Genomic DNA, 15,914 nt, shown 5'->3' on the forward strand with positions numbered 1-15,914 from the left:
TCTCAAGTCACAGGCGACAGGACAAGAGGAAATGGCCTCAAGTTACATCAGGGGAGGTTCAGGCTGGATATTAGGAAAAATTTTTTCACTGAAAGGGTTCTCAGCCATTGGAATGGGCTGCCCAGGGAGGTGGTTGAGGCCCCATCCCTGGAGGTGTTCAAAAGCCGGGTTGATGTAGTGCTGGGAGGTCTGGTTTAGTGATGATGCTCCTTGTTTGTTGTGAGGGTGTCTATTTTTGTCAGTTCGGTTGACGGTTGGACAAGATGATCTTTAAGGTCCCTTCCAACCTAGAAGATTCTGTGATTCTGTGATGTTTCTGTTTTCTCAGTGCTCTGTTTGTTACCAGAGCGAGAGCTGCGCCTCGACTCCCTTCCCCGCGCTCGACGGATCGCCTTCCCCAGCCCGCTCTGCCAACGCATCTGCTCCCAAACACGATGAATCACTCCACTGCTCACTCGTCTTTCGCTTTCAATAGCACATGCCATTTCCATCCCTTTTGAATAAAAATGTATGCAGATTTGCCGAGCAGAAAAAAAATTTAAAAATATAAAAAAATAGAGTTGATCGCAACTCGCTTCTTTACTAGTCTGGAAAGAGCTGCGTGTGGAGAAGAGAGGGGGGACTAGTGTCAAGGGTTTCTAATTGTACATCAGGTTGAATAAAAATGTATACAGATTTGCCGAGCAGAAAAAAAAAAAAAAATTATAAAAAAAATAGAGTTGATCGCAACTCGCTTCTTTACTAGTCTGGAAAGAGCTGCGTGTGGAGAAGAGAGGGGGGACTAGTGTCAAGGGTTTCTAATTGTACATCAGGCCTCGGGGTGTATTTCACAAACTGCTTTCAAGGAGAGAAGAAAATGGAAATGATTTGGAAAATTCACCCCCAAAACTTGCCCAAGGAACCAGCCCTGGCCCAACCCTCACCTGGGGGAGCACCGACGCCTTGAAGCGAGGAGTGAAATGCCGGTAGGAATCCGGGCGGACGGAGCACTGGGGGCTTTTGGTCTCCTTTCTGGGTTCTGCCACACAGAGAAGAAAGCGGTACGAATGCATCAGCTTTCCAGGAGCAAAGGAAAGAAAAAAGGAAGAAAGGAGGAAAACCCATCTCCCCCCATCATCCCCACCAGCCTAAGGGCATCCACGCTGCGTGCCCTGGGCGTCGCTGCGAAAGTGTAAGGCTCACAGCTTGGAAAAGGGTCTTTAAAGAGCAGAGGTGTAGTTTTATGTTGGATTTTTCCAACAAGCACTGCCCAGGGCTGAGCGCCGGCAGCTGCCTGCTCCTGGCAGCTCGCCACCAACTGCTGCAGCTTCGAGGCTCTGCCTCTATTAATAGAGACATCGGGAGCTTTCATTTCAGACAGATTTAATAGAACGTGCCACTTAGAAATGATAATGGCTCCGAGCTGAAGAGGGGCTGCTGGTGTGCCTGGGAGCAGCAGGAGGGAAAGAGCCTGAGCTTCCCTCCATACTGACTTCCCCTGGTAAATCACACCCTGGGGAAGAGCCCCCAGGGACACGTTGCTCCTCTTTGTCCCACAACTCGGAGCACGTGTCCGGGTCTATCTGTGCCACGTTAATAATGATCTTTATTTATTTTTCCAACCAAGATGCCATGCAGGCCTGTGCACTAAGGAGCTGAGCTCTGGATAAGGTGGGAATCCCCCTGATTTACCGTTTGCTGATTCTCCAGGAGACCTCAAGCTCTCCTGCCTGACTTTGGGCCTCACAACAAGCAGCTCCTCGTTTCTGACCGACTCCACCACAAAGACTGAGGCATCTTTCTCTCCGTTGGCCACTGTCCTGCTGCTGCCTGGCAGACATGCTTCCTCCTCTTTGTCCGACTCGGAGAAAATACCTGAAGAGAACAATGAGTGGGAGGACAGAGCCATCCGTGTCCTTCAGGACTGTTTCACGTGTGACCGACCCTTTGACTGTGGTGTTCTCCTGCTCTGTGTAACAGCCTGTCTGTCAGGGTGGAGGGCAAAGCAGACCTTTCCTCCTGGGTACCCAGCAAGGTATTAACCATGAAATGTTCAAGACCAGGTTGGAGGGGGCTTGGAGCAACCTGGTCTGGTGGGAGGTGTCCCTGCCCAGGGCAGGGGGGTTGGAATTAGACGATCTTTAAGGTCCCTTCCAACTCTAACCATTCTATGATTCTGTGAACCGTGGCCCTCAGAGAAGCTGTGCCAGCAGCTTGGTGTATGGAGGAGAGCAGAGGATAAAGGGGTGCTGAACCTCAACACCTCTACTGGCTTTGTCAAAGTGAGGGGAAGGAAAGTGTGGACTGGGCTGCCAGGATGGGGCTCACAGGCAGGGGTGGCTCCAAGGCTGCTGCTCAACTAGGCAGGGAGTTTCTCCTAAAACAAGATTAATTCTCCCCTTTCCTGCAAGCAGTTGCTCTTACTTTGACATCCCGCTTGGTGGACAGAGCTGACATCCAAACACGGCGGCGAGGACAACAATGGAAGAGGAACTGTCTGCCGAGGTGTCTCAGAGACATCCTTTAGCTTCTCAGAGCTCCCTTCTGTGAAGAGAAAAGGGTTTCTATGAATTCCTTCGTCCCTTAGATCCTCTCATCCTCCTGGGCTGATCGATGGTGATACCTTCAAGCTCATTTCTCCAGCTTCCTCCTACACGGGAGAAGCTACTTTTCCTCTGTCCTTAAAGAACTATGAATTCCTTCGTCCCTTAGATCCTCTCATCCTCCTGGGCTGATCGATGGTGATACCTTCAAGCTCATTTCTCCAGCTTCCTCCTACACGGGAGAAGCTACTTTTCCTCTGTCCTTAAAGGAAAGGAGGGACAGAGAGACAGAGGGACAGAGAGGGCAAGGAAAGAGTGACAGAAGGAGAAAGGGAGAGACAGAAGGCAAAAGCTGAAAGACCTACCAGAAAACCCAGAGCAGCTCTGCTCAGAACATCCCCTCCTTGGCAGACTCCCACCAAGAGGTGCTCGTTAATTGAAGACTGAGCCTTGGGGTTATTAGCTGGTGAGTCCCCTCCTGTATGACCCTCTGAGGGAAGGAACCAAAAACCCAACCCCTACCCTCTGCCATGTTTGGGGTTAATTAGCTGGTGAGTCCCCTGCTGTCTGACCCTCTGAGGGAAGGGACCAAAAACCCAACCCCTACCCTCTGCCATGAAGAATGGCCAACCTTCTGGCCAACACAACTCATGGGAGGAGGCAAACTCACCTGCTCCCGGCAGCAGAGTGGACACGGAGGAAGGAGCCCTGGAGAGGCAAGGGGACCAGCATTACACCCAGAGGGGACAGGGCAGGGGAGGTGATGGGAAGCAGGAGAAGGCACTGCCCAGCACGGTGGACTTACCTGCCTTGGGGTGACCTCTCCGCAGGCAGAGCCAGGAAATCCCAGAGGAAGATGGCATCTCCAACGCTGATGACGTGCCGTTGGTCTGGGGTGAAGGCCACCTGGTGCACTGGCTCTGAGTGGCCGATGTACACCTGGGAGAGAGCACACCTTCAACTTCTCCATCACCACGGGGGTTACTCCACTCCCTGCCCTACGTAACCAGTGTCTACTCTCCTCGGCAGAAGGTACCCTCAGAAACCAGCATCACACCTACAGGTTGATCAACCTGGGGTTGACCTTCAACACAACGGTCTGGAGAAGCACGCAGAAGCTGAAAATCCCCAAGCTCTCAATGCCTTGGAAACCCTAGATGAGTCATTTTCTTCTCTAGGTGGCACAGGGGGAACACCCACCTCTGTCCTTCACCTCTGCGAGGTGCAACCCCGGTCTGTGCTCAGCGATGGGTGTTAGAACATGGAAACGGGGCTGTGTTTCTCAGCCACTGGGCAAACTGGGACTGGGGCCAAGTCCCACAGAGGGTATTTTGCTGCTCTCTTCTCCAGGGATTCAGATACGCCAACCCCCTCCCCTCCCTTTGGGGGCAGTACCTGGAAGTTGACATCGAAGCGCATCCCGTAGTCCCACACTTTGATAACTCTGTCGCCAGCAGTGAGCAGGTACCGGCCATCCTTGCTCAGCGCCAAGGAAGAGCAGGACACCTTGTGCACGGGAGACACCTGAGGGCAAGAAACAGCACCAGCAGCATTAGCTGAGCTGGTTCGTGTCCTTCCTTAAGCTTCAGCACGTGGGCAAGAGTGTGACAGCATGGAAAAGAAGGACAAGCTCAGCACGACCACAGCAGGGTAGCTACACGCCTGCCACCCGTGGTTCTTTGAGGCCTGTGGACTCCAGGATGAGTTCTTCTCTCATTTAGCCTCCTACAGCGACGTGGAGTGCCAAAGCCCCACATGACACGAGACCTCGGTGCAGGAACTTCACAGTGTCCTACCTCTCGCACCAGTCGTCCCGTTTTGGCATCGAGCACAAGGATTTTGTTGGAGGAAGTGGACACCAGGAGCTCGCCCCGAGGCACCGGAGCAAAGCAGACCCTCAGCGCCGAGTCCAAGGCCGTGCTGTTCAAATCGAGGATGCTGATGTCCACCCTCAGCAGCTGTGAAGAAACAAGGAGCTACTGAACAAACGTCCTGGAGAAACATACTGCAGAAACCTAAGGATTGCTCTCATGGCTCTCCCAACATGAGGTTCAGTGCTCCCCTCCCAAATTTTCCCTTCCCAGTTCGGAGAAGGGAAGGGTCTAGGGGGCTGCAAGGTCCAGGCAATGTCCCTACTGCCCAGGAGAGCAGCTCACAAGGAGGAGTTGGAGCTGACAAAGCTCTCCAAATTATCTTTCTAGAGGGAAATGAAGCTGGAGAAGAAGAAAAACCTTGACTTTTCTGTTTCCATCTCACAGAATGGAAAACAAGCCTCATTGTAAGCACCCTGAGCAAGAATCTGCTGTGCAGGGAAGGGCCCTCTCCAACACTGCTGGTGCCCAAGGCCCTTGGTCTGTCTCATCTGATGGAGCCTACAGGAATCAGGGAAGGGCCCTCTCCAACACCGCCGGTGCCCAAGGCCCTTGATCTGTCTCATCTGATGGAGCCTACAGGAATCTCCCCTGTGGCATGTCCTCCCCTCACCACCCTCCCCCAGGAAGGTGGGTACCTCATCTAGAGAGCAGGCCTCCATCACGGTCACAACGTACTTGGAGGGACCCACGAAGGCCAGGAGACGGCTGTCCCCGCTGACCACCAAAGCATCCGGACCACTCCCAGCATCCCGGGCCACCACGTTGCCTGAGGGTCACAGCAAAAGAGAGAGTGAAGAGAGGAGCAAAGCCCACACTGCAGCCAGCTCGCTCTGCAGCTTCTCCTGCCTCCCAATCAGCCCTGGGCTAACATTCTGGCCTGAGAAAGAAGCAACCTCTGACGTAGAAGATGCTACAAATTGGATCTGCAACCCCCAAAGGGTGCGGGGAACCACCTCAAAGACAAGGTCTAGATACACAGCTCGTCCCCTGACTGAACGGGTCGTGCTTTCAAGGAGAGAATAAGTCTTATGAGGAGAGGCTGAGGGAACTGGCTTATTCAGCCTGGAGAAGAGGAGGCTGAGGGGAGACCTTATTGCTCTCTCCAACTCCCTGAAAGGAGGGTGTAGAGAGGTGGGGGTCGGTCTCTTCTCCCAAGTCACAGGCGACAGGACGAGAGGAAATGGCCTCAAGTTGCCCCAGGGGAGGTTCAGGCTGGATATTAGGAAAAATTTTTTCACCGAAAGGGTTCTCAGCCATTGGAATGGGCTGCCCAGGGAGGTGGTTGAGGCCCCATCCCTGGAGGTGTTCAAAAGACGGGTTGATGTAGTGCTGGGAGGTATGGTTTAGTGATGATGCTCCTTGTTTGTTGTGTGGGTGTCTATTTTTGTCAGTTAGGTTGACGGTTGGACAAGATGATCTTTAAGGTCCCTTCCATCCTAGAAGATTCTGTGATTCTGAGAGCAGAACAAAGCCAAGGGAATAAAACTGATCATAGAATCACAGAATGGTTTGGGTTGGAAGGGACCTCAAAGATCATCCAGTTCCAACCCCCCTGCCCTGGGCAGGGACACCTCCCACTAGAGCAGGTTGCTCAAGGCCACATCCAGCCTGGCCTTGAACCCCTCCAGGGATGGGGCAGCCACAACTTCCCTGGGCAACCTGTTCCAGTGTCTCACCACTGATTTTAGAGTTTATTTTTTAACGTCACAAGAAGCTGTGACGAGGAGCTATGGACGCGAGATGTCAGCTGCAGCCTGGGTGTCTGAACCCTGCGCAGAACAAAGGTGGTGCCAAGCCCCACCACGCTGATGTCGGTCCGGTGGGCAGGTAGACCCAAAGGTCTCAACATCAGAGAAATCACAGCAATTCTCTGTATTTATTCCACTACCAAAATTCCACGGTTCTGTCCCTAGAACATGGCCAGGCAGAGTCAAAACATGAAGGTGCAGCTGCAGCACTGACACCAAACTTGGGGGATTTTGGATAAATTCCCTGGTCTCTCCAAGCCCCTATTCCTTCTCCACCTGCTTCAACTGCACATTTCTTGGGGCAGGATCCTCCCTTTTGTACAATATTGCGTAACGGAGCTCCCTTTCCCTGCCCCAGCTGGTACTGACACAGCTCATTTTAAAAAAAAAAAGTACATTAAAGATGACATTAATGTTTCTAAACCGCTCTGCCCCTGCACTGCTTCCCTTGCCTGCAGCTCTCCACCTTTGCTGTTCGCCAGCACGGCTCTTTGCGGAGCTCCGCTGCGGGCAAGACGAGGGAAACGATCCAGTTTAAATAAATTAAACTGCACATCCACAAAACAGAAAGATTCAGGGCTCGGGGATGAATTAAGTAGGAAGATTCTACGCTCGCGTCGCTTCCAGGCAATGCTCTGTTGGACCCAGACCTGAGAGGGCAGGTCTGTGCCATTCCAGCCCCTTCAGAAAATCAGAACACGGAGGAAGCTGAGATGGTTTGAACCAGGACGGGTTGGGAAGGGTTGGCAGTCACCAGGGTTTGCTCACACAGACGGTATAAACACAAGTGACACGGCTCAGAAGGTTCCTCAGAAAATAACTCTCCAATTTTGGCACTGGGATGTCTGTGGTAATAAAAAAAAAAACACCACAAAGAAGAAAAGCAACTCAGAAACCCAATGTCTTACCCAGGACTCTCAGGACGTGGCTCTTCTGCGCCACACAGCTGTAAAGAGCCAGAGTTCCCTGCAAACAGGAGCTGAACATGAAGCTGCCGTCTGGAGAGAAGGTGAGTCCAGTGATGACAGTGCGGTGCTGCCTGAAAGAAAGCAGAAAGCATGAAAAAGGGGAGGAGAACAAACAAAAAACCCCAGAAAACAGCAGCAACGTGAGGAACCCAGCAGAGCAAAATAATCAGGGGCAGGAAGAGGACCCCGCTGTGCTCAGGACAACCAACACTCCCAACTTCTTGGAGAACCGAGCAGCAAGCATGGACTCCAGCAGTCCCTGGATGGGACACGCTCCCTCTCACGTTGGAGCATCCTCCACGTCCCACACCGAGGTTCCCAAGGATCCCCTGCTCAGCTACTCTCTAGGACAAGCTCTTCCCTACTGTTGGCCAACTGTCCCTCAGGAAATCATAAAGAAAGCCCTCACAGCCTTCACAGGTTGGACTTTTACCACCAGAGCCCTGGCACAGGAGGCTGTCTCTGCCTGAAAACCACTCAGCTGGGACAGGAGGATTGTTGAACTCAAGAAAAGCACTTTTCCCACCTCCACGATTATCACAGAATCATAGAATTGTCTAGGTTGGAAGAGACCATCAAGTCCAACCATCAATCTAACACTGCCAAACCCACCATGTCCCTCAGCACCACCTCTGCCCAGCTGTTAAATACCCCCAGGGATGGCAACTCCATCACTGCCCTGGGAAGCCTCTTCCAAGGCATGACAACCTTTTGGGTGTAGAAGTTTTTCCCTAATATCCATCCAAAACCTCCCCTGGTGCAACTTGAGGCCGTTTCCTCTTGTTCCATGGCCTGTGACTTGGGAGAAGAGACCAACCCCCCCTGGCTACACCCTCCTTTCAGGGAGTTGGAGAGAGCGAGAAGGTCTCCCCTCAGCCTCCTTTTCTCCAGGCTGAACATCCCCAGCTCCCTCAGAAGTTCTCCAGACCCTTCTCCTTGTTCTCCAGACCCCTCACCAGCTCCGTTGCCCTTCTCTGGACCCGCTCCAGCCCCTCAATGTCTTTTTTGTGGTGAGGGGCCCAAAACTGTACACAGCCCTTGAAGGAGGGCTTCACCAGTGCCCAGCACAGGGGAACCATCACTGCCCCAGTCCTGCTGAGGGCTTCACCAGTGCCCAGTACAGGGGAACCATCACTGCCCCAGTCCTGCTGGCCACACTGTTCCTGATACAACCAGGATGCTATCACCGTGGCTCTTGCCAGGACAACCCCAGTTAGACCCGTACCTCCCCTGGTGCCGCTCCCACCGCAAGCCCTTACTTGTGCTCCACCAGCAGGTCGGAGGCGCTCAAGCAGAAGGTCCTCACCATCCCACCGTCAAAGCCACAGGCCAGGATCCTCCGGGTGGGGTGAAAGGCCACCGCGCTCGGCATTTCATCCGCAGCCGTGAAGTCGTAGAGCTGTACGGGGGAGAGACACACCGCGGGCACACAGCCGGATAAAGCCATACCCACAGCCAACATGGTTGGCCAACATGGTTGTTGGCAACAGCCAACAACCAAACAGCCTCCCACCTCCACCGCGTGCCTCATGACAGGCATGGGGATGGACCTGAAGCCCAGTGAAGTCCTGGGTCTTTGGGGCTTCTAGATAAAGCCCGTGGGTATTATGTTTGGTGTTAAAAAGCAACACTCAAAAGGCGGAGGAAAAGAAAATATTTTTGTTTAGCAATATTTCAGAAGCTAAGGCCAAATTATGAACTAAGCTGAAAGTCCCTCCAAAGGATTTCTTGCCCTCATGCTCCAGGGAGGATATTTAAGGGCACTTCTTAACATTTAAGGGCACGTTTAACCGTGAAGTTTTGACAACTAGACCCAACAGAGACCGGGGAAACTATTAAACGTGTGAGTACTGTGTCCAGTTTTGGGCCCCCTACCATAAAAAAGACATTGAGGGGCTGGAGCGGGTCCAGAGAAGGGCGACAAAGATGGTGAGGGGTCTGGAGAATAAGTCTTATGAGGAGAGGCTGAGGGAGCCGGGGTTATTCAGCCTGGAGAAGAGGAGGCTGAGGGGAGACCTTATTGCTCTCTTCAACTCCCTGAAAGGAGGGTGTAGAGAGGTGGGGGTCGGTCTCTTCTCTCAAGTCACAGGCGACAGGACAAGAGGAAATGGCCTCAAGTTGCGCCAGGGGAGGTTCAGGCTGGATATTAGGAAAAATTTTTTCACTGAAAGGGTATTCTGCCCTCATGCTCCAGGGAGGATATTTAAGGGCACTTCTTAACATTGAAGGGCACGTTGAACCGTGGAGTTTTGACAACTAGACCCAACAGAGACCAGGGAAACTATTAAACGTGTGAGACACCTCCTGACCCTCGTCTCCCCTACCTGCTGCATGGAGACCAGGTCCCAGAGAAGGGCACGTTGAACCGTGGAGTTTTGACAACTAGACCCAACAGAGACCAGGGAAACTATTAAACGTGTGAGACACCTCCTGACCCTCATCTCACCTACCTGCTGCATGGAGACCAGGTCCCAGACTCGGATGGTGCCGTCCTGAGACACCGTTGCCATCTGCTTCCAAAGCCCCTCCACCGAGAAGGCCAAAACGGAGTCCTGGTGAGAGCGCATGAGGGTGGTGTAGTCCTGGGACTGGACAGTCAGGTAGCCCACGTTCCCAGCAGCCGTCGTGCACAAGACTTTGCGGCTGTCGGGGCTGATGCAGACAGAGCTGACTGGAGCTTTGTGCTCTGGGGAAAGACACAGGGGTCAGGAAACCTCCCCCAGAAAAAAAAAGGAGCAGCAGCTGGAGCACAGCTACCCAACCAGACTCACATCTGGGAAAGGAACGCACCCAGGAATGAGCATCCCACATGATTGAACGTTTTCAAGGTTTGAGTTTAGCGACAAATTAGTCTCTGCCCCTTCTAGAATTCCCCAGGCTCTGCTTTTAGGGTGGTTGTTTCAAAACCAGTGAGAAACCCCTCAACTTCTCCCCTAATTTTTCATGGACAGAAGAGCCATGGGGGGGAAGGGCACAGAAATCAAGCCGGAGCCCCTGCTCTCACCCAGCACATCCTGCCTTTCTCCTACAAGTTACAAGAATGAACATGACTAACTGTTGTTGAAGTAAAAGGCTTCCCAGCCAGCCATCTTAGGGGCAGCAGGCACCAAGGATGCCCTCGTTGATGAGAACTGCTTTAGGAGACGTGGCAGTGGAGCTCAGGCATCACAGCAGCAGGTTGCTGGGAGAGGTGGAGCTCAGAAGAACCAGTCCCAGCTCTACTCACCCGCCTCCAAGAGAACAGCCGAGAAGTCCAGTGGCCACAGCCGCAGGTAGCCATCTTCTGAACCCGTGGCGCAGAAGGTTGAAGAGAAGCTAATACTGTTTATAGCAATGCCGGGGCCTGAAAACCCAAAAAACAACACAAGTGCCTCGTACACTTGAAACTAGAAAACACAAACTGAGGGTTCCCCCATCCAAGAGCCAAGTCAGACAGTTCCACAAGCGGCTGAAGTCTCGGATGATGCCAGGAATCCCATGGGGAGGGACAATAAAGGCTGAGGAGTCTCAGCTTGCCCTTCTTGGGACTCAAAACACCTTCAGCCCCCGTCCCTTTCCACCATCACACGACTGCTTACTCCCACCAGGCACAGAAAATTCTTACCACTTTTTAAGCCCTGCTGTACTTTCGACTTAACAGGATCTTGCGGCAAGGGATTTTCTAGATTAACTGCCCGAGATACAAACCCCTTTCATTTCCACGTCTCAAATCCTCTCTGCAGCGTAGTGAGAAGGGAGAGAGAATACAGACCTTCAGAAACTGGGATTTTTTGATGCAGGTATAAAGGCAAAGCACTGGAGGAGCCAGCACTGCTGCCAGGAGGACACCCAAGGACGTTGTTTCATCTCCTCTTGGGCGTTTTGTCGCCCATGAAGTGAGAACCAGAGCTCCATACCTCTCAAAGGGGCACGTTCTGGATTAATTAGCTCAATTTGCCAAAGCAAACGATGCCACTACGTTTTAAAATATCAGAGCAAATCACACTTGAAAGTGAATTCTTCCCGCTGTTAAAATTAATGGCAGAGCTGAAAGCTGTGCTGCTTAGTACACAGCAGCAAAGACTTCCCAAACACTCTGCACAGGCCGGATAATGAAAAAAAAAAATCCCCAAATTCTTCTTTTTCGTTGGTCCGCTTAGCTCTTTTTCCATCTCTCCATTAAGATTCCCATCAGCAAATTAAGACCTTGTTTCATGTTTCTAAAAGTAGTGTTTCTCTGAAAGTGCAATCAGCATTTCAAATGCTAAAATTCTTTCTTAAAATGATACTTTGCTGCACTAAGGAAGATTATTTGTGGTGCTTAAGAGGCAAACAGCCAGCAACGATCTCTCTAATCAACCCCAAATTATCCTCAGCGGTAGGTAAAGAGCTGGTTTGTTCTACCAGGGGTTGGTTTGAATTAATCTGTGACCCTGAGGATGATGAAGGTGCTGGCTGGTTGGTGTCAGCCCTGCCTGCAGACCCTCCTACCTGCCCTGTCCCGCCGCGGGCAGCCCCGGGGCTCTGCGGGCAGGAGCCGCCGCACGCTCCTCACGCAGACGTTCTTGTAGTCCACCTCCAGGACGTGGCCACTCTTGCTGCAGACAAAGCTGGGAAGGAGAGAGAAGAGGAAGGAGAGAGACCGCAGGGTTACGAGGAGCTGTGATGGTGTGATTTAATAAAAACCCAGCTTGATTTACCCGATAAACTCTTTGCTGGATGGAAAGCAATTCTGCTTCACAGTAACGAGGTGTCCAAGGGCACCTTTCCACGCGCCACCCTACAGACCTCCAACCCAGGCAGAGCTTCCCGTTTTATTTCTTGTCCCTTTGAAGCATTATTTAGCCAAAGAGGTAAAAGCTCGGCAGAGACTTCAGAAAGAAACCTCTCCCTGCCACAGGACACACAGCCTCAGGGCAGGCAGGGCCAGCTGAGCTGATGGTTCTGCCTTTATGGACCAGGATGTGGTAGCAACAAAGATCTGGCTTTGATGATTAAAATAAAATAACAAAAAAAGTGTGTGTCTGTCTAAAAGCAAGAGCATTATAGAATCACGGAATGGTTTGGGTTGGAAGGGACCTTAAAGAACATCAAATTCCAACTCCCCGCCCTGGGCAGGGACACCTCCCACCACACCAGGTTGCTCCAAGCCCCCTCCAACCTGCCCTTGAACCCCTCCAGGGATGGGGCAGCCACAGCTTCTCGGGCCAACCTGGGCCAGGCTCTCACCACCCTCACACCAAACAAGTTCTTCCCCACAGCTCAGCTCCATCTCCCCTCTTTCAGGGTCAAAGAATCACAGAATCTTAGTGGTTGGAAGGGACCTCTGAGATCATTGAGTTCAACCACAAAAAAAAACTTCTCGGGCCAACCTGGGCCAGGCTCTCACCACCCTCACACCAAACAAGTTCTTCCCCACAGCTCAGCTCCATCTCCCCTCTTGCAGGGTCAAACCCTTCCCCCTCCTCCTAGGGCTCCCCTCCCTCATCCAGAGTCCCTCCCCAGCTTTCCTGGAGCCCCCCTTCTTTAGGGACTGGAAGGGGCTCCAAGGTCTCCCCGGAGCCTTCTCTTCTCCAGGCTGAACCCCCCCAACTCTCTCAGCCCCTCCTCCCAGCAGAGGGGCTCCAGCCCTCCCAGCATCTCCGGGGCCTCCTCTGGCTAAAGGCAGCCCTAGAGCTCCCTCGGGGCAGCCTGTCCCAGGGAGGGCTGATGGTGGAGCTCCTTACAGGGTGAGTTTCTCCGGCTCCTGCTCGGCCGCGTGTCCCTCCTCGAAGGCCAGGTCGGTGAACTCCAGGGAATGGTACTCGCCCAGATTGACGGGACAGGAGCGCAGGGCTCCGCTCCTCACTCGCCACAGCCTGATGTTGTCTCGGCCACACGACACCATCCTGTCCCAGGAGAGACCACGTGAGGACCAGGGCAAGATCCCCCAAGCCCCTGCTGAAAGGTCAGTGCCCTAAAGGGCTACCATGAGAACAGGAATGGCAACTAGATGGCTACAGCACCACGATTAACCCTGCAGCCGTGCCAGAGCCAATGCTTTTGGATTTATTTTCTTTGCACGCTACCTGGTATCATCAAAAAAAGCAACCTTCAAGGCCTGGATGTCCACATCCGTGTGCGCTTTGGCCAACACGGCCACCTCTCCACCACGGGTCACCTGAGCAACGTTCCACACCACCACCATCTGAAGAGAGAAGGCACGATGGCAGAGCTGCTCCAAGGTGGAACAGTTGGCAGAAAAAAAAATAGAGCTTTTCATGGCAGCAGCTCAGCAGCTGCAGGCAGGGGAGCCTGCCCCGGAGCTGGGCACAAAGTACCCATAACAGAATTGGAAAAAGAAAAAAAACCAACCCTCTCACACAGAGGGTTTAGGAGAGTCCAACAGCTTTGCAAAGCTTAATGGCAGTGTACTTGTCTGGCATCCTTAATTATACGTTCTAAATCCCAGGGCTGCCTGGCAACGGGGCTCAGACTTGGAAAGAAAATCCACAGAGGAGTGGGAACTCTCTCTGCCAAGATCTCAGAGCTGTACCGCGGCTGGGCTGGTCCACAAGAGCTGGAGGTAACCTGTGTCCGTCTGCACCGGCTCTCACAGCCCTCTGCTCTGATGCAGGTGTGAGTTCTCCCAGTGCACATCACGAGGGGCACAGGAACCCAAGCCTTTCCCCAAAGGAAAGCTGCCTGGAGGAAAGAGACCTGGGGGTTCTCATTGACAAGCAGCTGAATATGAGCCGGCCGTGTGCCCAGGGGGGCAAGAAAGCCAATGGCATCCTGGCTTGTATCAAAAATAGTGTGACCAGCAGAAGGAGGGAGGGGATGGTGCCCCTGTACTCGGCACTGGTGAGGCCACACCTGGAGTATTGTGTCCAGTTTTGGGCACCTCAATCCAAGAGAGATCTGGAGGTGCTGGAGCGAGTGCAGAGGAGGGCAACGGAGCTGGTGAGGGGGCTGGAAAACAAATCGTATGAGGAGCGGCTGAGGGAGTTGGGGCTGTTTAGTGTGAGGAAGAGGAGGCTGAGGGGAGACCTCATCCCTCTCTACAACTTCGTGAAAGGACACTGTAGAGAGGTTGGGGCTGGTCTCTTCTCACAGGTAATTAGTGACAGAACGAGAGGGAACGGCTTCAAGCTCCAACAGGGGAGGTTTAGACTGAACATTAGGAAGGAATTTTTCACTGAAAGAGTGGTCGGGCATTGGAACAGGCTGCCCAGGGAGGGGGTGGAGTCACCATCCCTGGCTGTGTTTAAGGGCCGTTTAGATGCAGTGCTGAGGGACATGGTGTAGGGGAGGACTTTGTAGAGTAGGGGAGATGGTTGGACTCGATGATCTCAAGGGTCTCTTCCAACCTCAATGATTCTATGATTCTATGAAAGGAGGAGATGGGTGAAGAAATGCGGGTGATTTGCTGCTCTGCGTTTCAGAACAGCGTAAAAACCAGACCCAGCATCACCTCGGACGTCCCATCACCTCAGAGGTCCCACCATCCCAGGAGAGATGCTCCTGGCCAGCTCCTCAGCTTCTCCCATCCTGCTCTCCCCCTCCCCAGTTCCAGCTCACCAGCATGGACCACTGCCACCCGCCAGCTAAAAAAACACAGCCCTGTTTGTTTTTTTCCTGCAGGCAGCATGCAATTAGTGATGGCACAGCTAATTGCTGGTGGTTGTCAATAAGGGATCGGGGGATGAAAACAGTTCCACTCATAAAGCAAAACCCCCCCAGTCCCTTGAAACAATTTTATTTTTGACTGCTGCACGTGGAAACTGCGTCACCCCCGAGCTCCATCAGTGGGTGGCAGCTTCAGTGCCCAGCAGCGCTGCCCGAGATGCTCAGAACTGAAAGGTTAAACCTCACATCTTGCCCTAAAAGCTATAAAAAGGGGTTTTGGGGGCTCTACTCAGTGCTGAGCCTCCCGATTCAACCTTCATCCCTCCACCACGTGCTTGCAAGCTTTCCAGCTCCAAATACCACAGGAACACGTGTCCCCCTCGGCCGCGGAGGCGGGAGGCATCGCTGTGCCTGAGCCTGCGGCGATCCCCGCAGGGTGCAGGGGGAATGACACCACAGGGACCACACTGGGGACAGAAACAGCCCCAAAGCTCAACCCGAGCAAGTCTCTCGGGCTGATTCCCAAAGGATTTGTGTGCTCATAGCCAAGGACTGTGATTGAGAACACTTGGAGGCATCGGGTAGGAGGGAAGTGTTTTCTAAGCAGCTAAAGAGAAAGGGATCTCCCTCTGACTACAGCGGGGAACGTGTCTCAGAAAGCCCAGAGCAGAGCTTTGATTGCAAAGTAACTCTGTCATCTGGAGAACAGCCACCTCATATCACTTGTTAGCAGGGAAAATCCCAAACCCAAGTTTTATTTATTTCTCACCGTTTTGCTGTGCCCATCCTTTCCGACGCCGCACAGAACGCCTCCGCTGTAGGAAAAGCTGCAAGAAGAGGCCACCTGGTGAAAGGCAGCTCCTTCTACCCCGAGAGCATCTCAGTGGGGGATAAAAGGAGACAAATCCAGGGTGTGGGGAGACAGCAAGACCTGAGGGATAAGCCCAGGAGGGAGCTGGCAGCGTACGGGCTGCTCTGGGCCAGCTCCCAGCAGGTCTTGGTGATAAACACGGGCGGCTGAAGGAGAGCTATCATTCACCCCTGGTTTATCATGCATGAAGAAGAAGAAGAGTATGACCAGCAGGTGGAGGGAGGTCGTGCATGAAGAAGAAGAAGAGTGTGACCAGCAGGTGGAGGGAGGTCATCCTGCCCCTCTGCTCTGCCCTGGGGAGGCCCCATCTGGAGCACTGGGACCAGTTCTGGGCTCCCCAGTTC

At 53.0% G+C, this 15,914-nt stretch overlaps 1 protein-coding gene across 1 annotated transcript in view; it reads right to left on the reverse strand.

Moving 5' to 3' along the window:
- WDR90 (WD repeat domain 90) overlaps nt 1–15,914 on the reverse strand; it is a 58,856-nt gene that overhangs the window by 31,362 nt on the left and 11,580 nt on the right. The window contains exons 14-30 of the mRNA XM_014961817.1: nt 15,469–15,526; nt 13,160–13,278; nt 12,818–12,979; nt 11,583–11,701; nt 10,339–10,455; nt 9,563–9,798; nt 8,372–8,511; nt 7,053–7,183; nt 5,032–5,162; nt 4,319–4,480; nt 3,918–4,046; nt 3,328–3,461; nt 3,193–3,230; nt 2,404–2,523; nt 1,672–1,854; nt 924–1,018; nt 344–419 (exon numbers count right to left, since the gene is read on the reverse strand). Coding sequence (XP_014817303.1) covers nt 344–419; nt 924–1,018; nt 1,672–1,854; nt 2,404–2,523; nt 3,193–3,230; nt 3,328–3,461; nt 3,918–4,046; nt 4,319–4,480; nt 5,032–5,162; nt 7,053–7,183; nt 8,372–8,511; nt 9,563–9,798; nt 10,339–10,455; nt 11,583–11,701; nt 12,818–12,979; nt 13,160–13,278; nt 15,469–15,526 — 2,150 coding nt within the window. The remainder of the gene's footprint in view (nt 1–343; nt 420–923; nt 1,019–1,671; nt 1,855–2,403; nt 2,524–3,192; nt 3,231–3,327; nt 3,462–3,917; nt 4,047–4,318; nt 4,481–5,031; nt 5,163–7,052; nt 7,184–8,371; nt 8,512–9,562; nt 9,799–10,338; nt 10,456–11,582; nt 11,702–12,817; nt 12,980–13,159; nt 13,279–15,468; nt 15,527–15,914) is intronic.

This window comes from Calidris pugnax, unplaced genomic scaffold (genome assembly GCF_001431845.1).
Source record: "Calidris pugnax isolate Ruff unplaced genomic scaffold, ASM143184v1 scaffold557, whole genome shotgun sequence".
Classification (NCBI taxonomy): Eukaryota; Metazoa; Chordata; class Aves; order Charadriiformes; family Scolopacidae; genus Calidris; species Calidris pugnax.